Source organism: Siphateles boraxobius, unplaced genomic scaffold, assembly GCF_051911475.1.
Source record: "Siphateles boraxobius isolate OS27281-9 unplaced genomic scaffold, OSU_SipBor_1 92, whole genome shotgun sequence".
Taxonomy (NCBI): Eukaryota; Metazoa; Chordata; class Actinopteri; order Cypriniformes; family Leuciscidae; genus Siphateles; species Siphateles boraxobius.
The window spans coordinates 1,562,664-1,585,467 of NW_027509222.1; the positions used below are offsets into that span (position 1 = coordinate 1,562,664).

The following is a 22,804-nucleotide window of genomic DNA, read 5'->3' on the forward strand; positions in this document are numbered from 1 at the left end:
GTTTTATTCATGTCTTAAAATAGCTGGAATGTAACTCGACACCCTTGACTAGGGTGACCACCATCAAACAAACCAAATGTGGGACGATTATAAGTTTGTGTTGGACATGTTACCAACACTTAAACATAACCTGAAACTGTTATATAGTGTTTATCTAACTTAATAAAAACATTTGTATTCTGCATTTCAGCTGATAAAAATACTTTATTTAATTCCTTCCAGAAAACACCATTACATCAAAATGCAACATAACATGTCTTTATTTTACATGACATTTAAACTCAACATCACTGAGGCCAAAGACATCATGCAGATCACTATTTCTGAAACAGTTCTGACCAAGTCCAACTAAAATCCAACAAAATAAATAATGAACAAATGATAAACCAACATGAATTTAGATCATTGACAGTCTTATCACCGTGTTTACTCCTGTGCTTTCAACTATTGGATAGGATTTTAAAACGGCTGTTGTATTTGTACATCTGACGAAGCGTAGTTAAATACAGGTGTGAAACTACGCGCAAAATGAATAAATAAAATGCTTTCTTAAAAAGGCCAAAGAACGCATGCACGTTTTCTTAATATGATCATTAAAAACCAACTGACTGATGAAAATGCGGGACATTTTCTCAATATGTGACGTGCGGGACAACGCAGAGTGGGACGGGTGCTCACCCTACCCTTGACTCCTTTAGAATACATGGTTCTATGAATATGCAAGTGAGCCCCGCCTCCACTCACTCACTCAGCTCAGAGATCCACTGGTTGACGATCACACGTTGATCTGATTGGTTACAAGGTAGTTTGTGACGTCAGAAACACCAGCGATTTCCAACCGTGTTTTTGAGACCGTCTTTGGTTCACTTCAGTTTTGAGGAGAAAATACTCAGCAATGCTGTCGACTCATGAATTTACACATAGTTTGTCTTAAAAACACCACATAGACATATAAACAATATTAAAACTTTAATTGTTTATTTCAATGTTTTTTATTCTTCGTTGTGTACTCTTTATCTCTTTAACTGAATTTTTCAATTAGCAAAAATAATTCAGGTATTATACAGTCAAAGATAAATAAACTAAAATAATTTTGAATTAAACAATAAATTAAATAATTATAACAAACACCCAAGGAGAAGTTGTCATTGTTGGGTGTTGTCCTTATTTCACACTGTGTGGTTTCGAATCCCCTCCAGGTGCTTTCTTGACCTTCGCCATGAACTTAACCCAATGTTTTTTAGCAATCTAGAAACCATGTTTCCTGTCACTGTCCGCTTGAGCAAATGTGCTTCCTCTATTTGAAGGGAGTGCCTCATGCTGCAGTTGTGGGTTTGGTGACCGTTATGAGAAAAATGATAGAGGGTGGACTGTGAAGCATTAAACTGCTGCAAGAAAACATGCAAAACATTGACAACATTGAAGGAATTTAGCTTCCACTTTATTTCAATAGTCCACTTTAGATATTATGTTTAGACTGTTAGTAGACTGGTAGGGTTCGGGTTAGTAGAATAAGTTGACATGTAGTTACTTATACTGTAGTTAGTAGAAGGTCACCGTGATTTTGCCAAGAAAGACATGTTCCTGGACCAACATATTTTGTTGATCCTGGAATAACATTCCTGTCCCAAAATGTAGTCCTTACCCTATCCCTATCCCTACCCCTAAACCTAACCCTACCCATAACTTCCCTAAAATCAGAGGGAAATGAGAGGTGAAAAACACTGATGTTGAAGTACCTTAACCTGGTTCTAAGGCCGTGTGTCCACCAAAGTGTTTTTTCACGCAGCTGGCGTATTTTTCCAATTGTTTTCAATGGGACCGCCGCATTTTTTAAACAGCATGAGCGTAACGAGGCGCTGAGCATTTCTTTTCACGCTGAAGCGCTGATCGCCCGGCGTTTTTTACTGGTCGCCGAGAGTTGAAGAATGTTCAACTCTGGGGTAAAACGCAGCGCTCATCACTGTCACTTTTTACCCAACTGTCCAATCACAGTGGAGGAGGGGCGGGGCTAATACCACACCGACCAACCGCCACATTCTGCTTGTTCAATGTCAACAGAGGACAACAACAAGCATAACTAGAATGTACATTTCCTGAAGAAAATGTGAAGAGGTGCTCGCAGTGACAAAACTCGCAACTCGGTTGCTAGGGTGTGGTACATGATTGCATACGAGCCAACAAACATGTCTGTACGATGTTCTGGTGCTGAGATATGGCTTATTCATGTTGTTCAGGTGGTTGCTAGGGTGTTTCTAGGGTGTTCTGAGTGGTTGCTAGGCGGTTGCTAGGGTATTATGGGTGGTTGCTAGGGCGGTTTGGGTGGTTGCTAGGGCGTTGCTAGGGTGTTCTGGGTGGTTGCTAGGGTGTTCTGGGTGGTTGCTATGATGATGCTAGGTGGTTGCTAGGGTGTTCTGGGTGGTTGCTAGGCGATTGCTAGGGTGTTCTGGGTGGTTGCTATGATGTTGCTTGGTGGTTGCTAGGGTGTTCTGGGTGGATGCTATGGTGTTGCTAGGTGGTTGCTAGTGTATTCTGGGTGTTGCTAGGCAGTTTCTAGGGTGTTCTGGGTGGATGCTATGGTGTTGCTAGGTGGTTGCTAGGGTATTCTGGGTGTTGCTAGGCAGTTTCTAGGGCGTTCTGGTTGGTTGCTATGGTGTTGCTAGGGTATTCTGGGTGGTTGCTAGGGTGTTCTGGGTGGTTTCTAGGCAGTTGCTAATCAACACAGAAACAAAATATGTGTGAACTTAGATACTAGTAACACTTGTTACTCGCGGATATTCCGAATCATAACAAGCAAAGTATCTCAACTGAAAAAAAAAAAAAAATCCTGCGCTGCCAAAGTTGTTCCAGGATCAACAAAGATGTTGATCCAGGAACATGTGGTCCTTGGTGAAATCACGTTCACCGTTAGGGGTCATTTCTAAAGTGGATCATAAAAATTAAATATTACCGGAATTTATTTACTATGAATTCATGCATTATCATACACTGAAAAAATTGTAACATCTAAAGTAACTGGTTTTATTCAAGTTAAAAATATTAAAACATCACTAAACCAACCTATATACATTAACTTTTAGCAACAAAATAATTTCATGGGTTAAATCAGGTTGAAATATATCTTTAAGGCAAGGCCGTAGGCCTATGTCTTGAACATTGGGGGACCAACGTTTCTTTATTTGTTTTCTTTTGGTTATTGGGTTATTGGTCGTTTTAATTAAATTAATTAAAAGATTAAAAGTGATATAAGGGAATAAAGAATAATAAAGAAAAGTTCCAGGTTAATTGTAGGCTAGTTGTTTTTAAACTAAATGTTTTATTTAAAAATATGTCCACATTCACTCTTATTCATATATCTAATATGTTAAAAACTCAAAATGTTTCTCGTCTCATCACACTCGTTATACATGAATTGTGTATGTAAATAATAGCACATTTCCAATTAAAAAACGATTACATTAAAAAGTTGAATAGTTTGCATCACTGGATAGGCCTATTACTGTCGGTCATTGAACATTTCTGGCGTAAAAGTTATCAGATAGCCAATTAAATGTTCATCTACTTGCATCTTACCACACACACTCTTTCACTGTTCATTTTTCCATGCCTGATTACTGGCGGAGGAATTGTCCCTCTCAATATCCATGAGGTTACGGCCCTTCTTTAAGTCTCTTGATGCGCAGCATAATATCAGTTTATGTTCATAATCAACAGCTCACTTCTCCCGAGAGTATCAGAGCCAGTCCAGTCTGAAGTCCACCTCCACCACCGATCTGGTGTGCGCTTGACAACAGAACCGGAAGAGAATACAATGCTGAATAAAGTCGGCGTTTTTGTTATTTTTTGAACAAAATGTATTTTCGATGCTTCAAAAAATTCTAACTAACCCACTGAGGTCACGTGGACTACTTTGATGATGTCTTTATTGCCTTTCTGGGCAAGGACAGTATACCGTTCATAGATTTTCAATGGAGGGACAAAAAGCTCTCGGACTGAATCTAAAATATCTTAAACTGTGTTCCGAAGATGAACGGAGGTCTTATGCCTGGTTCAGATTACACGATTTTAGCCCGATTTTGGCACGATCCGTTGGACGTAGGGTCTCGTGGGGATTCGTAAACGACAACGGGCGTCGGGACGCAAGATTCGATCGCATCATCTCGTATAGTGTGTCATAGTGGGCGACAACCTACGTCGCGTCTGCGATGCTTCACGACATCACGACAAAAAGACTAGCATGTTTAATTTTTTAAACGGTCGTCCACGACGGGTTCCGTCACATGTATGAGGTTGACCAATAGGAGCACAGAAGCTTTTCCGTACACAACTTTCAAAAATGACGAAACGAAAGAGAGACGATGGTGCTACTAGGTGGAGTTATGACATGGAGGAAAGGTTCGTAAGAAAACAATATTTTACCTCAAGTTCTCTTTGGAGGATTGACAGCCCATACTGTCCTCTTCGAGCAATCCAGGAACGTGTCCATTGTCGGGTTTTCTTTCTTTTTTTAAGTTTTCTGAACACAGGACAGCCAATACAACACTCGCCACTTCATCCATTGTTTGTTTACGTTCGTTTCCCGGAAGTCACTCGCTAGTTTCGCCTTCTCAATGACATCACGCGCGTCTTTAAAGACGCCACGCGATGACTGGTCAGGAAGCAACATGTAGTCTGACATGTTTCTTGCCCACGACACGACAAGATTTTAGGAGTCAAAATCGCGTAATCTGACACAGTGACTATCGTAAAAGACAAAAAAAAATCGTGTAATCTGAACCAGGCATTACGGGCTTGGAACGACATGAGCAGTGGCGTCATGCCCATTCAAAGTGAGGGCACGTGCCCCCTCAGATTTTTCCTCCCTGATAATTTTTTTGTCACAACTTTATTCCTATTATGCTCCATAATTACCAGAGCCTATAACGACTCAAATGTATTCTTCTGGATGTGTAATAAATCGGTCAGCATCAGCCCGCCCCTTTTTTCCTAATATGGTGTCTGTGTGTATCAAATGTAGAGGCTACGCGCGTATCGCTCTAGAATTTTTTCTGTGTATGTTCAAGCAAGTCACTCGTCTCGCACGTTGAGCTGGCAATGTTTTACAGATGGTCTTGAAGTGGTAAGTGGGCAAAGCAACAAATCGGCATTGAATTAGTTATCGGATGATATTAAAAGGTAGTGGGATTATTTGTGGTTGACCTGGAAATTTTAACTTGATCAAAAAGTTATGGATTTGATATTAGCTCCGAATTCAGAGCATTAACTTGAGTTGTGTCAGTGTAACGTTATCGATGGCTAGCCTAGTCTAACCGTAAACTAGTTGGCTAACGTTACTGCCTGCCATACAAAGCCAATAAGCCATAGTAACGTTATCTGATCGGTTTTGAAACATCTGTTCTGTTTTGTCTTGTGTCAAAGTCTCCAGCTGGTTCAATTGTTTTCAGTTTCATAGAAACGAGGGTGTTTAATTTGTTGTAGGCTAACTGCAAAATCCAACCTAACGTTATCAAGAAAACGACTTGATGTTTCTCCCATGGACTGTTATTCACGGTTCTTCACGGATCAGGCAGCTAATTCAAATGCAGTGAAAAAAGATAGACTACCCGTTCGAAAGCTACAGCATAGTTGTTATCCAAACTGCATTGAAATGGTGTGTTTAGCAGCCAGAATTTAAAAGTTTTCAGGGGGAGAAAACCGCCTGACCCCTCCTAACATGATCCATATCACCCGTCAGAAAACAATTGCAATGTCTCAGATTGTGCCCCCCCCCCAGATTTTTGGCTTGCATGACGCCCCTGGACATGAGGGTGAGTCATTAATGACATAATTTTCATTTTTGGGTGAACTAACCCTTTAAGCACAGTGTTTTATACCTTTCAAGGGGAGGGATTTACATAGAGGTGGAGACAATCTTGAACAAAGCCTGTAAATGAAGTATACAGATTCAGCATAACTATTCAAACAGTGAGACTCAAAAACAGGAATAGCAGAACTCTCCCGGTGAGACCGAAGCTACCAAGAGTTTCAGTAATCTGCTAACAATAGAGAGAAACAGGAATGGCAGGCTCGATAGAGAGCGGTAATTTGACAAATACAGAAAACAGGATTGGGCGGACTCTCTTGCTGATAACTCTGATATTATCATTTATAACCTTAAATGCTAAATTCAATTACCTTAATTTTTCATGTGATGTTATGTAAAGAAAATAGGATCAGCAGATCTTAAACCTATTCTTAAATTTGTAATCCTTCAATGGTTTAAGCAAACTTGTTAGGTCATTAAAAACAAACAAAAGAACAAAACAAAATTCACACATCACATTCACATTCACATTTTGGCCAGTACTGTTTGGTGTGGTCAGTGCCACCATTGTGCTATTTAAGACCCTGCTTGCTGCGGACTGAAGGCCAAACTCATCACCAGTGCGCTCACTGCTGCATTTTCCAGTCGCCAAAAAATGTCATTATTACTTTCATTACTGCAGTCAGAGTATTGATTTGTAGAGTGGGAGAGGTTATTACATTTCTTACAAATTCAGCTACTTAAAGAATACCTTTACGATCAAGCCTGTATCGTTTGTTTAACTCCCTGTCATCATATTAAAATATACATAATATACATATACATAACTCCAATACTTTGTTTTTTCTTCTCCTTCTCTCTGCTGCCATCTTGTTACTCATAACTAGGCTATAGGAGACCTCTCCAGCTCTCTTACATAATTTAGGAGCTGAGACCTACTCTTGACACTTGGGAACCTTTATGAATCACACTTATTCTCAAGTCTAGGAATAAGAGTAAAATGAGGTCATTCTTAGAATTTTGACACACTTAAGACTAAAAATTTACTCTGATTGGCTTTATACATACGACCCCAGGTTTTTAGAGTTTTAGTGACAATAAAGACATTAAACTACTACATATAATGTTGAATATAATGTATAATAATGCAATGGGGGAATATTTGTGGGTCCTGATAATGTCTGATGTTACCAGTAAAAAGTTTCCTACATTATTTTTTTTTCCAACAATATCTTTATTTTCAAACATAATAACATTACATAAACTCACAAAAAAAAACTCTTGCCCCACAACCCACAGACCTTTGTCCATCAGACTATCCAAAACATGACCTCATAACACAAATAACTAATACCAATGAATAACTAAAAACAAAGGAAACATAAATATACAATAAAATAGTAAAACAAATGCTACAAAAAAATTATTTTAAAAAAATTAAAATAAAATATACAAAATAAAATAAAATAAAGATATATAAATAAAAATTATTATTTAATGGAGAGAGAATAAGTACAAAACCAACCCTGTACAGTTCTCACCAGTGTGCACTACACATGAATTAGTAAACATTTTCCAAGTGTACTGCAGGTTACTTATGGATCGTCCCCAGACATCTCCACCAAACGAGATAAGGGTTTATTAGCCAGAAAGTTGCTAAAGGGTAAAATCAAAAATTGGTAACTTTCCTCTGATTGCATACGTGATCTTTTCTAAGGGCAGCGTTGCTATTAATTCTGAAAGCCATCTGCCTATCCTTGGTCTAGCCACCTCTTTCCAGGAAATAGCAATAACTCTTTTGGCCAGAAACAAACCTATATCTAAAAATATTCTATGCTAAAAATATTCTATGCTTCTTTCTTATGTTACAGTTAGCTGGATAAATACCCAATAGAAACATTTTGGGTTCTAAATGTAATTTTATATCTCTAAAATTTCCTCAATACACTGTTTCATCCTACATTATTTTAAATATACCTAGTCAGTGACAGAAATCAAGTATATTCATCTAAAATAATTGTGTGTTTTCAGCTTCAGAATCATGAATATTGTTATTCTGGTTCAGTTTGGTGAGATGTATCGAATCGTGACAGGAGGGTATCGTTACACCCCTACCTCAAATGTGGGTTTTTTCTCAAATTATTTTTCACTTTTATTTATTGCTCTGGTTCAAAGCTTAAATGTTGATTTAATATTAATCAAAAATATTAGTTTTCCCAAAGACAAAGTAGCTTTTCTGTAGCTTTTTTTTTTTTTTTAGCATTGCAAGGTCATGGGTTCGATTCCCAGTGAATCTATGAACTGATTAAATATGTATTCTTGCAATGCTTTGGATAAAAGCGTCTGCCATATGCATGAATGTAAGTAAAATGATTATCTCGACCATAATTAATTTTTGGGGGCTTTTTACAACTTCACAAACAAAATTTGTCATGGCTCGTGTTGCTTGAACACGAAGATGAAGGTCAATAGGCAGTCTTTAATAAATCCACAAGGAAAATCCATATAAAAAGAGTAGTGTAACACATCCATACATACTATAAAAGTAGAATTTTCACTTAAGATAAAACTAAAAACATTTTGTTAGTAAACTTAGTTTACTTATAAATAAAGACAACTTCGAAAGAGCTTACTGTTTATTGTGATGTATTTTTAAAATGTGCATAATTTAAAAATATATTTTGCTTAATAATTCACAATAAGACCAATATAAAAACTTTATATATCTAAGTTTATTGAATAGGATAATAATAATAATAATAATAATAATAATAATAATATTCTCCACATGCTCTGGAGCTGTCCAATCCTCGAGGCTTTTTTGGAAGTATATAATTGCAATAATTTCTAACATATCAAAAAAAACATATTGATCCTGATCCTAAAGTTTGGATACTGGGTGATGTCGGCTCAATTCACACGACTCATTACGGAAAGTATTTTATATTGTTTGCAAGCACTGCAGCCAAAAAACCCATACTTAAAACCTGGAAATCTAGGAAGCCGCCAGAAAGGAGGAACCGGATTAATGAACGTATATCCTATAGCATTCCTGAAAAAATATTATATTCTATGAGGCAAAAACCAGCAAACTTTGATCATATATGGACTCTTTTTCTTAATGCCTTACTACTGTTAGACCCTAATGACTGACTAAATTGTGTATTACTTTTATTATTTTCACTCTTTTCTAGTTTTTATTCTGGATTTTATTATTTTTACTTATTATTTGTCAGTGATTATTGTATTTCTATGTTTAACAATGTGAATGATGTGATTGACATGAGATGAGGGTGGGTGGGCGATGAGGGCGTGGGTTTTTTAATTTATTTTTTTATGTTTATTTTTTTATGTTCCTGTTAATTGTTATGATGGGGAAAAAAGCGGGAATGTTGATATAGTGTATTTGCATATTTTCACATTTGTATGTATATTCCCAATAAATACATCTTTACAAAAAAAAAAGAGATTTTTTATTATTATTTTAATGAAATGAATGTACTATATTTTAGTGCGATAATGTTTTTTATTTAATATTTTGTATTTTAGAGATTTTTATGACACTAAATTGTATTTATAAAATAGTTATGATCCATTTATGACCTGTAAATCACTTTTTATCATTGACCTAAAAAGGAAATCTCTGTAAAACTTATAAACTGTAAATCTTGAATGTTTTGGAGCAACAGACTGAAGTTTGGTCTTTTACAGAAGGCAGATTATTGCTGAAGAGAAAAAAAGTTTTTAAAAAGTTAAAAAAAAAAATTTTATTATGTAAAATGCATAAAAATACTATATTCAATTCTTATATGAAATAAAATTGTACGCTTTACTTTAAAATACAAAAAATACGTTTTGCTCCACAACTGAGATAAAATCTAAATCATAAGTCAAATTTGAGGTTTACATCTCCAAAAATTATCTTTCAGTCTAAATCTGACTGAAAGCTCATTTTTTGAGGCATCAACCTCAAATTTTGAACATAACTTGTTTAGATTTATTGCTTAAATATTATTGATTTTCCAGTAAAACATGTTTTGGAAAATATATATTTCACATAAAAATTAAAAGTAGTACTTTTGTGCGTTTTCCATAATCATAAACTTTCACATTTTTTACATAAACCCCCTAAAAATACAAAAAATTAAATAAAAAACATTATTGAACTAAAATATATATATTTATTTAATAAAATAAAAATAATAATTTTGGTCTTTTTTGACCGCCAAGCGAGCAGCACAACACTGTAAACCCGGATAAGTTGGCAAAACTCAAAAAAGATTAAGGCAATCAGTTGCCTCAAATTTTTTAAGTTAAAAAATGTAGTTTAAGTAAGAAAAACTGGCAGATTTTTATTTTGTACTTATACATTTTAATTGTTCTTAACGTGAAATGTTTGAGTACACCAATTCATACATTTAACTTAAAACTTTCATGTAATCTTAATATGAACACTTTTATTAGTATAAACTTAGCTAGCTTTAACTAGCTAATTAGCTAACATACTAAGATGTCAACATGTTAACAATAGTTTGTTATACAGTAGCACTTGCTGTATGAGTTCAGCAATATAAAAGTTTTATTTGCTCTCAAATCAAGCTCATGCACCACTTGTGACCATGATGGTAACTAAAACCAACATTAACAGAAATTCTGATAAATTAGCATAACAAAACATTAATCATTACTAAATCACCCACTTAACATTAATCTTGCACACAAAAAAATATTGTATTACACTTAATTTTAGCATTTACTCTCGAGTGCCATCGGCAAAGCATGCTGGGAAATAGACATTCCAGACGTTTCAGTTAAACTTAAGTTCGTCTAAATTAAAAGAAATAATTCCATAAAACTCAAAACAATGAAACAGTTCAGTTTACTTAAAATATATCAGTTCTGTGAACTTGAAAGAAAAAGAAAGTGCTAAATACTCATAAAAGTTAATTTGACTGAACTAATTAGTTTAATTTAAGTTGGTCCTACTCAAACCAATTCATTATTTTGAGCGTAAGGGTTCAGAGACGGAACAAACAATAGGCCTATATATAAAACATATTTAAAAAACTTCATTATAAAATGCACATTTATTTGCAACAGTTATATTAACAGCAAATATACGAAAATCCCGTTGTAAGAACACCGTGTTGTCATTGTAACATTCCAGGGTGAAGAACATGATAATATAATAATCATACATCAACCTGTCTGACCCTCACACTGAAAGGTCCAAGCTCGAATCATGCATTTGCTTCACTGGACGTCACCATGAAGTTTTTACGATCAAATGCACTTGTTATGCAACTGAGTTGTGTAATACGGACTGATTATATATTTCACACCTCTTCAAACACACACTCACACCACCTCTGTTGCTGAAATGTGGAAAATGCAGAACAATGGCAGAGTTTCGCAGTCTTGCTGAAGAAGGGTGTAACAAACCTCAGATCTGCAGGGATGTGCATGAAAACACAGTATTTTTCAGACCTCACTGCAATGATGCACATCTGTTTAACTTTTATCCAACAGCTTTTGGTCTCAACGTTACATAACATTATTCGGTTACACTGTATTTTAAGGTGTTACGGTGTAATTATGCATTTGAGTAATATTACATGTACTTACTATAGGATTAGGGTTTGGTTGAGGGTTAGTTGCATGTAGTTATGCACAATTTACTGTTATTACTATGGAGTAACATATGTAACAAGGACACTGTAAAATAAAGTGACACCCATTATTCTTAATATCAATTATGAAAGCGCCGTTTCAATGTGCTGTTGTGGTAATGCATCTGATTATTCGAGTAATTGCTAATGCATTGGCGTAGCTGCTATTTGATGTCAATCTTCTGGGTTCATCATAATACAGATTACAGTGTGTTGCAATGGATTTTAGTGTGTATTTCCCTGCGTGACTGTCCTCTGTGAGCATCTATGTGGATTCTGGTGTTTTTGACAAGCAGCACTGTGAATTTTCCAGTGTCTCTGAGGATTTGGTGTTTATATAATCTCTCTCTCTCTCTCTCTCTCTCTCTCTCTCTCTCTCTACGCAGCATTCAACGAACTTGAACTCGGAGAGGAAGCAAGCAGCCCACTTCCTATCGTCATGGCAACAGCATGTGAATGCGTTGAGCCAGAGAGAGAGAGAGAGAGAGAAAGAGAGAGATCGAGTGGGAACAGCATCTGAAGGCACGGCTCAGTCTCCAGAGCGAATGACAGGTAAGACGGAGAACATGTTTTGAGACGGTTGGGTTTGATCGTCCTCAGGTCTCTGGGAAATGTCCTTTACTGCATTTAAAGGTTGGTCGATTTCATGCCTTTGCGTATGACGCTCGTCCTCTGCGGCAATACTGTGTGTTTTGGCGAAGTGACCTCTGACTTTGGCCGTGCAATGACAGTAACACTTTATAAATTCATGGTTTTTCATTAGCATTTTATTTTGCATATGTATTCCAACATGGCATCTTGTGTCATGCACATCAGGATGGTTATAAACATACATTTTTCTGGTTGTAAGTAGCAACGTCACAATGCACATGCAACAGCATGTGAGTAGCAAGATGTGTGTGTTCTTCAATGTTTTGTTTGATTTGAAGGATCCTTATGGTAATAGCACGTTCATGTGGACCGCTGGCGGACAGTGATGCTGCTTATTATCCGTACGGAGCGACAGGTTGTCTAGGTTTCAGATCCCAGCCATTGAAAGGCAGGTCTTCACATTTATAACATGTATAGTTGGCCTGACGCTCTACAGGTCTTTCAGGCTTCGTTTTTAGATTCAGTCCATCTGGTCTTCCTCATTTTTCCTCTTATGGCATTTGAATGTCCTCTTATACACATACTGTATCTGAGACATTTTATATTTTTAATCATATTTCACTATAATTATATGTTTTGAAATGTAATTAGCATTAGGCTCGACCCTGTTATATAATGGATGCATTCAGTGTTTACATGATGGTGTACGGTGGGTTTGGCTGTCTGAGACACGTTGAATAAATTACATGAATAAATTGACTTTTTTTTTAAAAATTAATAAATCATGAGTCATTCCAGTGAAGGCAAAGTGCAGATATTCTGTGCGATCTTTCTGTTTTTGTTATTTTTCCAGCAATGACGTGTAACATGACATCATCAGTTAAATAATATTATATTAACCCCTTAACTGTCACTCACCCACCAGTTTTTAGTACTGTACTAAACATTTTTTATTTTATACAAAATATGTATTTTAGAAAAAAAGAATTATCTAAAAATGCTAGAAAATCTATGGAAGCTTGTTTCCGCCACGGAATAAAACAATTTTAAGAGATAATTGTGACTTTTTCTTGCATTTCTGACTTTTTTTTCAGAGTTGCATGATATAAAATCGCAATTGCCTCCGAATTTATAACTTTATTTTATAACTCGCAATTGCAACTTTAAATCATGCAATTCTGACTTTATAACACGCAATTGCGAGTTTATATCACAAAATTCTGAAAAAAAGAAAAGTCAGAATTGTGACATTAAGTCGCAATTATGTTTTTAATTTTTTACTCGGTGGCTGAAACAAGCTTCCATAAAAGCTATATGTCTATCCAAGATGCGTTCCAAAATTGAACTTGATATCACAAAAATGTAAGCTCACATGAGATTTTGTTTAGGCGCAAATAATAGCTACCGGTGTCACTTACATTCTATTGAATTTTTTATATTTTTTGCGTTCTCCTGTCACAAAGTAAAACATTTCTATCACTTCTATCACAAAATAATCACCAAACATGGAACCTTAAACCTCAGGCCTTTCCAACGATATAATTTTTCCAAGATTAGAAAGAAGATTTGATTATAAAAAGTGCAGTAAATTTTGTATGAAACATGACACCACGCACTAGAGAGGGAGGAGCCGGATAAAAGGAATTTAAGTTCTGTTTCCATGGTAACGTAGTGTCCGACGGGATGAATAATGAGGCTGTACGCTTTCGAATGATACCTAATTTATGATAATTACTGTAATAAAATATGTGATTGGGGGAAAAAAAGCAGTTAAGGGAGTAATAATAATAAAGAAGTTTTGCACAAGAAGGGAGATATGGACAATAATTCAGAAGATCACTTTGATGGCTGTAAATGCCTGTTTTATTGCCTAGACTGGCAAAGTTTCAGAAAAGATAAGCACAAAGCCCAGACTGTTTCTGAAGACTTCTGGGCCTTGTAACCCTCACCTGAGCATTAACAGTCCTTAATAAGATTGCAATGTTCGATAAAACGACGTGGTGAATTCCTACAGTATGTATCATACAGAAAACATACTACCTTTGGTGTGCAGTAACCCAACCTCAACTTTCATTTTGCATGGCGTTCTGTTGTCCTTCGCCACTCGTGATTGCTTCTGAGAGCAATAATATTAATGTGTAAATGCAGTTGAGATTTCTCTCGAGTCTCTATATGGATGAACAGGTAACTGTTGCCATGGCAAACACCCACTCATGTGCCAAACAAAGACCGAGATGGGCAGATTTTCCCTTCCACACTTTTTAGTCCGCTTTATTTAAAGCATTTGGAGAGTGATGTCACCCAGTGATATTTTTAGTGGGCAAGATTATTTTATTGGTAACACTTCACAATAAGGTTTCATTAGTAACATTAGTTAACTACGTTAGTTAGCATGAACTAATAATGAACTGCACTTTGTTAATGTTAATTTCAACATTTACTAATACTTTATTAAAATCTTGTTGACATTAGTTAATGCACTAACATGAACAAACAATGAACAGCTTTATTTTTTTATTAACTAACATTAATAAAGATTAACAAATACAATAACAAATGTATTGCTCACAGTTAGTCTATGTTAGTTAATACATTAACTAATGTTTAATAAATGTTTGAAATGTTCAAACCATCAAATGAAGGTGAGGATAACCCATACTAGCCATTGGTTCCTTTATCGTACTGTGACCATTGAGAATTTTTTTTTCTTTTTTTTTCTTTTTTAGTTAGTCATCAATATGCTGTGATTCATTAAAGGGGAACTTGGCAACTATTTCAACTTAATAAAACCGTTTAGAAATCATTTGGATGGTTAAATAACCTTGCAACATGGGGACTATCGTCCCGGTAAATTGGAAATAGGAAGTCTCGTGAGAAGCGACAACGTGCAAGAAACACAAACTGATTTACAGCAATTTGACATAAACACACACGCCGCCCTCAATGTGTATGATGTATAGGGCTGGGTATCGAGTTACTTTTTAGGTACCGACCGAATTGCCTCGATACTACCGATAATCGAAACATGTCTTGTTTTTCGGTACCAAATTTCGGTACCTAAGTGGTTAATCTCATCAACGTCAGTGAAACAATAAGCATGCAACATGATTGGCTGTGGCGGAAAATCACTAGTTTACGCGGTAATCCCGCTAATCCCGCACCCCAGTAGCCTATATTTAATTCAATTCACATTTATTTGTATCGCAGTTTTCACAATACATGTCATTTCAAAGCAGCTTTACAGAAAATGCATGTGTCTAAATTACAATTTAGAGTGATCTGTTATCAGAGGTGACTGTGTGTAATGCATTTCAATTGATTTTAATTCAGTTTCATTGTTAATGAAACAATCATTGCATTAAGTTAAGGCAGAAACAATGAGCTCATTGAAGTAAAGAATATATGTTAAATGATTAGGAAACATAGAAAACTTTAGCATTGGTGCTTTTTCACAGACTCAAAATATGAGTGTAAAAAAGTCAACAAACTGAAAAAATTTAAGTTTTTTTTAGGTAATGTTATATTGTTAAAACTGGTTAAATAAAATTGGTATCGAAAAAAGTATCGTTCAGGAACTGGTATCGAAGTCAAGGTATCGGTATTGAACATTTTGTTACGATACCCAGCCCTAATGATGTATTACCCACCTTGGTAGACATAGCTCCACACGATAAAGTTGGCCGGCTCCGATAAATAACAAATGCACATGAGGAGCGGTAGAAAGGGGCCGCAAGTCAGTTTTTTTACGACATTGTTGTGAAATATACGCCCCACAGCTGTAGGGGGAGCCCGTTGAGAAAACATGCGACAACAAAAGTGACAATCAGCAACGAAATGGCAAGAGTTGCCAAGTTCCCCTTTAATATGAATACTGCTGGCATTTCCATTTGTCTGATATACAAATACATTAACTAATGTCAACTAATGAACCTTATTGTAAAGTGTTACCATTTTATTTTATAACATCACAGCCCTGCAATGAATTATTCTTTCTGTCGCCCCATTCAGGTTCCCCATTTTCAAGAATAGCTTGAAGGAGCCAATGGAATATCTCTGCGACAGAAAGTGCTGAACTGAAATCCAAGATGGAAAACACAACCCTGCTTTGCTCTGCCCAGGGCTGGTGCGGCCCAAACGTGTCCACCTTTTCAACCGAGTGGGATGATAGCGTGAACTCCTTTCTGATGGCACCAGACGTGATCAAACCCCCTCCACAGTTCCAGGATCCAGAGGATCCGAGCCAGGCATCACCGGCAAACTCAATTCGAGATAAAGACGGTGTGAGGAAAGAGCGTAGGAGTAGACCAACCAGTAACATAGAGCTCCACAGACGCTCCTTGTCACTTTCCACTTCTGTCAATCCCAACCCAGGTGTGGCGAGACGCCGATGCGAAAGCTACGCGCTTTCATATCCCAGCAGCAGCTCGGAGGACAGCGACAGCAACTCTACAAGAAGAGGAGATCGACTTCCCGATGCCGTACCTCGCTCTAGATCCCGAAGCATCGTCCTCAAGAAGCCCAAAAGAAAACCAGCTCCACCTGTACGAACCGTGTCCCTCCAAAGGCTTGCGTCGGAGCATAAAACACAGGGACTTCACCTTAGAAAAGACTCCCAAAGCATCAAGACACTCCCAGATCTCATTCCAACCTCGAAGCAAGACGTCGGCAAGTGCAAGAAACCGCCGGAAGTGCCTTGCAAGATCACGTTGAAGACATCAGTCTCCGGTCACAGGGCATTAAATGAGCTTCGATCCAGCGAACCGTGCAAGTCCTCCATGGTGACTCCAATAAATGAATGTATTTCGGATATAAACACATCCCCGTCGTCGTCACACTCTTCCCAGCCCTCAATCTCTTCGCCTTCAAAACGCAACTCTCCATCAAGTGGCTACGCGAGCCAATGTGAAACACCAACTCAGTCCGTCCTGTCCTGTAGGATGCGCCATAAGCCTTCCAGTGTTATTCCAGGACAGAGAACCAGACACCGTAACGGAAGGCTTTCTCTTCCGTTTCCTGAATTTCAACAACACGCTCCCGATCCAGAGCCCAAAGTGAATCGGCGTTACTCGGACAGCACTGAAGCCACCAGACCCAAGCAAAGGATGAGTAACAGCATGATTATAATGCCAGTTGTTACCCAGGAGGATTTGAATAGTGTCCGTTTACGGGCAGTCAGTAGCACTGATCTTGAGAACGCACCGGAAACTACATCTGACATTATCGAGGAGGAGACTGGGAACAATTTAAGCCCTACAAACAACCAAAAAACCAAACCACCAGTGGCTCCGAAGCCACAAAGAAATAAATGGCCACCCAATGCTGTGCTTCAGCAACGTTTTGGAGCAACTTCTAATGCAAAAACGCCAACAGCCATCGCCAGTGAGAGATCAGAAGACATTTACGCAATGATTAACAAAGAAAAACCAACAGTGACTGTACCTTCACAAAGTATTGAACAAGCACATCATCTTTCTTTGGAAGGGTTGCCACAACCCCCACGCGCTTTTAAGCCACAGAATCCAAATGTGGTCCCTTTCAACCCAACCACCTTTAGTAACCAACCTCATAAGAAGAGAAGAGCACCACCACCTCCTCTGACAAAGACTCCAGCTGTGGACAATTTGCTTTATCATGACTCAGATGCTCTGAAGAGCCCAGACGAAGCCCAGTCGCCATCAAACCTCTGCAAGTCTCCAAAGTCTCCGAACTCTGCAAGTCAATATCATGTTACTTTATATGGCGTCATTCCAACTTACCCTTCGGTCACTGAGCAACAGCACTCAAGTGCACCAGGTAAGAGTAATATAACACCGTGTGCTTACCAGACGCGGTGCGACGCCGCGACACGCGATAAAAGGTATCTTTTCCAGGTTAATCAAGAGTTTTTGCGCGATACGCGACGATTCTATTTTAGAAACGGTTTCTATTTCTGCGACATCGCAGCTGGAACCAACAACAGAAAGTATGATAATCTCAGGTACTGTTTATGTGCTTTATTTAATGTTAAAAGCGTCTGTGTGAGTTTGAATATCATTTTGTGTATATTTTATAGCCATACAAGCAACAATTTACATCAGATCTTTTACAAAAAAAGTGAAGAACATTTAAACCGTCAACTCATTGTTAACAGACAAGTGTATTCTATGACAACTATTCTTTCAGTAACTCAGTATGTATACTCAGGATGTATTCATTTTGTTTGCGAAAAATGAGCTCGCCCACGCACTCTTCTGATTGGCTGTGATTTTCATCGCGTCCCATAGTCGCGTCGTGTCTGGTGTGGACAATCAAATTATTAGTTGCTGGAAACTTATCGCATTGATTCTGGTTAGGACACGGTGTAATGGACTGAATTTTATCTTTCGGTTAGTGAAACTGCCATTTTCTTTACCATAATCAATAGTTGCTGTCTCATCATGTCAACAGATCATCCAACATACGATGTAGAGAAGAGGGAGCGAATGCCCGACCTTGGACCTTTACAATTAGTAGGAGAGGAAGATGATGTATTTCTTTACAAGTCCAAATCTCAAACAACGGAGGATCTTTTCACCATAATTCACAGGTAGGGTTGGGTATCGTTTGAATTTGAACGATTCCGATTCTGATTACCGATTCCGATTCTTATCGATTCCTAATTTCGATTCCAATAAGGTAAAAAAACGTAGATATCATTTACATTTACTCTAAGTCTTATTGCAAAACATTAAGTCATTTTAGCTGAATAACATGAACAAACTTCAACGGGCTAAAGAACTAAGTGTTCAAGGATTTTTTGCCTACGGTTTAAAAATACCATTGCAAAAACAACTAGCCTAAAGGCCATTGCACACTGAGTCCGAAATTTTCGTATGCCTTTTTTCGTATTCGTGATTCGGTCGCTCTGAATTGTCAAAACACCATTCAAACACTATTCAAACTGCTTGCTACGGATGCGAAAAACGCAGAAAATCGAACCCCATCTGATTTTTTTTAATGACGGATGAAAGTTTCATTTTCAGTGTGCAAGCGTGATTTACATAAAGTGAGGTCGAATTTTTTTTTTAACATGCGAAAATTTCGGATGCGAATTTCGGACTCAGTGTGCAATGGCCTCAACTGATATAAATTTCAAGAATTATTACAGTAAAGACAAGTAAACACTCAGTAACAATAATGAACAAATAAACAAATTAGCAATCGCACAAATAAATACAACTTAACAAAGATATAATTGAAATAAACAGTGTTTTAAGATTTTCAGGTATTCAGGTACAGAAACTGTAATCAAATGTAAAATAACACTGCAATTTATAAATAAAATATACATTACAAATATAGTTACAAAAGTTATTCAGTCAAGAACGAGTGAATTTTTCTCTTTGTGTTTTGTTGTTTGATTAGTGTTCTTATAGAGACGGCAGAAGGAATATTAGGCTGCTGTCACTTTAAGGGCTGCACGGATCCAATACACTGATACACATGCCTTAACATTCACTTAAGACATAACCGACTGTGTTTATGAGGATATTTTGACATTTTTGTGTGTATTTGTCCATTCAAGTGTAAAAAGACGCGGAAGAGAACTCAGTTCAATATTGCGCAGTATATCGAATGAGGGCAGAACACATTTTTGCAGTCAAAAACGCAGGTCAGTGGAAGGACACAGGTCAGTGGAAAGAAAAAAAGGGCAAGGTCTAGAGATGCATTTTTAAAAAAGTTGAACTTATTTTAACTTTTTAACTTATTTTTAGGGCCCTATCATACACCTGGCCAGTTTTTTGCAAGTTTCACGTTCTGCGTTTTCACGTTGTTTAAATAGCAAATGCATTTGCACTTATCTGTGCGCCCATGGGCTGCTGGTCAGAGAAGGGGTGTGTTCAGACACATTGTTGGAGCGTTGCTATTTTGAGGAACTGAAATAGACTGAGCCATTGACCAACTGAAACCTGGTCTAAAGTCAATGACGTAGTATTTTTTTGTTATTTAAAGAGTGCGTTAGTAATATGCGCCTATAGGCAGGGCCACAACGCACATGCGTACACTCTGCTTACACACACAGGGAGGCAAAGCAGCACACAAACATGCCAGATATTAAAAATTAAAAGGATTACAATGTAAAAGTTTAATATTGTTTACATAAAGATATGGTGAAATCCGGCTTGTCCCGTAGATGGTCTTTAACCTCGTGCACGAGCATATCCGTTTCCTCGCTAGGGAAGCGTTCAGTTTATCCGCTTGCAAATTCTGCCATGGCGCGAGCGCAACTGGCTTTTAATGGGAATGGGAGATGAGACTCTGATTGGTTTATTGCACGTGACGCCCAAAACACACCCATCATTCATTAAGAGAATAGAGACAAAACACACCCATTATTTATTAATAGTCTTGTCCTTCGGGTGAAACGCTAAATCCTGACTCTCTGTGGTCTTTGAATATCCCAGGATGTCCTTCGGAAAAAGAGTAGGGGTTTAACCTCGGCATCCTAGCCAAATTTGCCCATTGGCCCCTGTCCATCTTCATCACTCTATCTCCTCTCCACCAATAAGCTGGGGGGTGTGTGTGTGTGTGCGTGCGTGCGTGCGTGCGTGCGTGTGTGTGTGTGTGTGTTTGTGTGTGTGTGTGTGTTTGTGTGTGTTCTGGCGCAATATGGCTGCCGTCGCATCATCCAGGTGATGCTGCACATTGGTGGTGGTTGAAGAGATTCCCCCTTCCATGTGTAGCGCTTTGAGTACCTAGAAAAGCGCTATATAAATGTAACGAATTTTTATTACTTTAAGAGAATAGGAACAACCCTTTTATAACATGCGCCGGACCAGCAGACCATTTTTCCTGTCGTTAGACTAGCAAAAGAGGTCAGACACGCCCTAAGTGCGCTTTAAACCATGAGCTTAGATCGTTAAAAGAGCCGTGTCATGTGCAAGATCACATTGAAAAATAATGTACGAGTTTGGATGCGGTTTTCTGTGCGCACGTCGTTTTAGATGTGCAAGCAGCACAGAAAACAGCACGCGTGTCTCCTTGTGCTTGAATGGTTTAAAGTTATATTAAAATGCACAAAGGAATCGATAAGAGGAATGTAAATTTTAATTCCTGACCTTAAGTATCCGATTCCCAACCCTACTCACAGGTTAATTAGAGCTGCTACAAAATACTCCCAGTACAGCTCCAGTCTTGTTTTGACGTTGGCTTAAGCGCTCCGCTCTCTTTTATATTGTTTTCCCATTTTGCAGGTCTAAAAGAAAGCTCCTGGGTCGTAAAGACTCCTTTGACAATAAACAAGGTGACCCTGGCGCTCAGACACTCAGCAGCGGAGCACCCAAGATCAGCTCTCAAAATGACAACTTCATGGCTCTTCTGAGAAGGACGAGAAGTGCCAAGGCTGGTTGCAGTGAACGAATCTCAGCTACAGAGCTCCTCAGAAGCTCCAAGCCCTCTGTCACCATTGCAGAAAACATCACACATTGCAAAAATAGCTATGTACAGTCACACGGTCCATAAAGTATAGTTTTTTCTCCCTTATGTTTTACGTCCACACCAGTTTTTTCACCACAATGCCATGTCAAAGTTTCCAAAACAATATCAAAGTATCAAAAAAACAAGCTCGTAAATATGCTTTTGGGTCCGAAACAGAACTTAAGACATCTTCCTGAAACATACATTGCTTTTTCATTGTACTGAATAACACAAGAATTTGTAAATTCAAAAATATCTTTATGTGTTAATGTAAATATAAATGTTTTAAGAGTTGAGATGCTATCTATGAGATATAATATTGCAGTTCTTGTCATAAAGTTACCGAATATAAAAACATAAATAATTTGTTGTGTTTGGGCTTCCTGCATTCCATGATGAAGCAGATTATATCAATGACTGTTTTAAAATGTTATGCTGTAGATTTGCACATGTTCAGTATATTAAATTGCTTTTCAGAAGTAGCTCATACTTGTTTTGTGTTTCTTAGAACATTCTCTATTCACTTTTTGGATGCATTTAAATTACGCTTAAAACGTTTACATATAATGTAAGGTTATGTCTTAAACAGGAGTGTCTATCATGTCTCTCTTCATTTCAAATGTGTGAGGGAGAGCTGTAATAATAAGGAATTAATATAATCTTCAGGTTGCATAGACATAAATCTGAAAAAAATGAATCATGCCTTAAAATATCTTGAATGTAACTCGACACCCTTGCCTCATTTAGTATTCGCAGTTCTATGAATATGCAAATGAGCCCCACCTCCACTCACTCAGCTCAGAGATTCACTCGTTGATGATCATACGTTGATCTGATTGGTTACAAGGTAGTTTGTGACGTCAGAAACACCAGCGAGTTCAAATCGTGTTTTTGAGACTGTCTTTGGTTCACTGCAGTTTTAAGGAGAAAATACTCAGCAATGCTCTCGACTTGTGAATTTACACATGATTTGTCTTAAAGGATTTTAAAAACACCACATAGACATATAAACAACGTTAAAAGCTAGATTTTCAACACAGGGGGACTTAAGATTATAAATAAGGCTTGATGATGTCACAGTCGAAAATCATATCAGTGGCGGAGCAAGTTATTTTGATTAAAGGGGTCATGACGTGTGAAATCATGTGAAATTGCCTTGATCTTTTGACATATAAGAGGTCTTTTGTACCATTAAAACATGATCCTGCAAATTTCTTCGCATAAAACGTGCTCCTCCTCATTATTAACCAAAAACAGCTCGTTTTAATTATAATTAATAATCAACTAATTTAATTTAATATAAATT

The 22,804-nt window shown here is 37.4% G+C and overlaps 1 protein-coding gene across 3 annotated transcripts; it reads left to right on the forward strand.

The window, feature by feature from the left end:
* Positions 1–11,854: 11,854 nt before the first annotated feature.
* On the forward strand, positions 11,855–21,980 carry LOC143733248 (NHS-like protein 2). Of its 3 annotated transcripts, none has more exons than XM_077224877.1 (4): positions 11,855–12,024; positions 16,072–17,856; positions 18,490–18,628; positions 21,276–21,980. In XM_077224877.1, the coding sequence occupies exons 2-4, from the start codon at positions 16,149–16,151 to the stop codon at positions 21,541–21,543; spliced, it is 2,115 nt and encodes a 704-aa protein (XP_077080992.1). In that variant the 5' UTR covers positions 11,855–12,024; positions 16,072–16,148; the 3' UTR covers positions 21,544–21,980. The 3 variants fall into 3 exon arrangements, 2 of the variants coding, with proteins under 2 accessions (XP_077080992.1, XP_077080993.1); XR_013201301.1 differs by having other exon boundaries at positions 11,887–12,024; positions 18,467–18,628; XM_077224878.1 differs by having other exon boundaries at positions 12,002–12,105.
* Positions 21,981–22,804: the final 824 nt, after the last annotated feature.

What these genes read in the sequence shown, in the direction of transcription:
- LOC143733248 (XM_077224877.1), top strand. Translation starts at nt 16,149, where the DNA reads ATGGAAAACACAACCCTGCTTTGCTCTGCCCAGGGCTGGTGCGGCCCA. An exon ending in ACAGCACTCAAGTGCACCAG is followed by an intron (nt 17,857 to 18,489) that starts GTAAGAGTAATA and finishes TCATGTCAACAG; the next exon opens with ATCATCCAACATACGATGTA. An exon ending in CTTTTCACCATAATTCACAG is followed by an intron (nt 18,629 to 21,275) that starts GTAGGGTTGGGT and finishes CCCATTTTGCAG; the next exon opens with GTCTAAAAGAAAGCTCCTGG.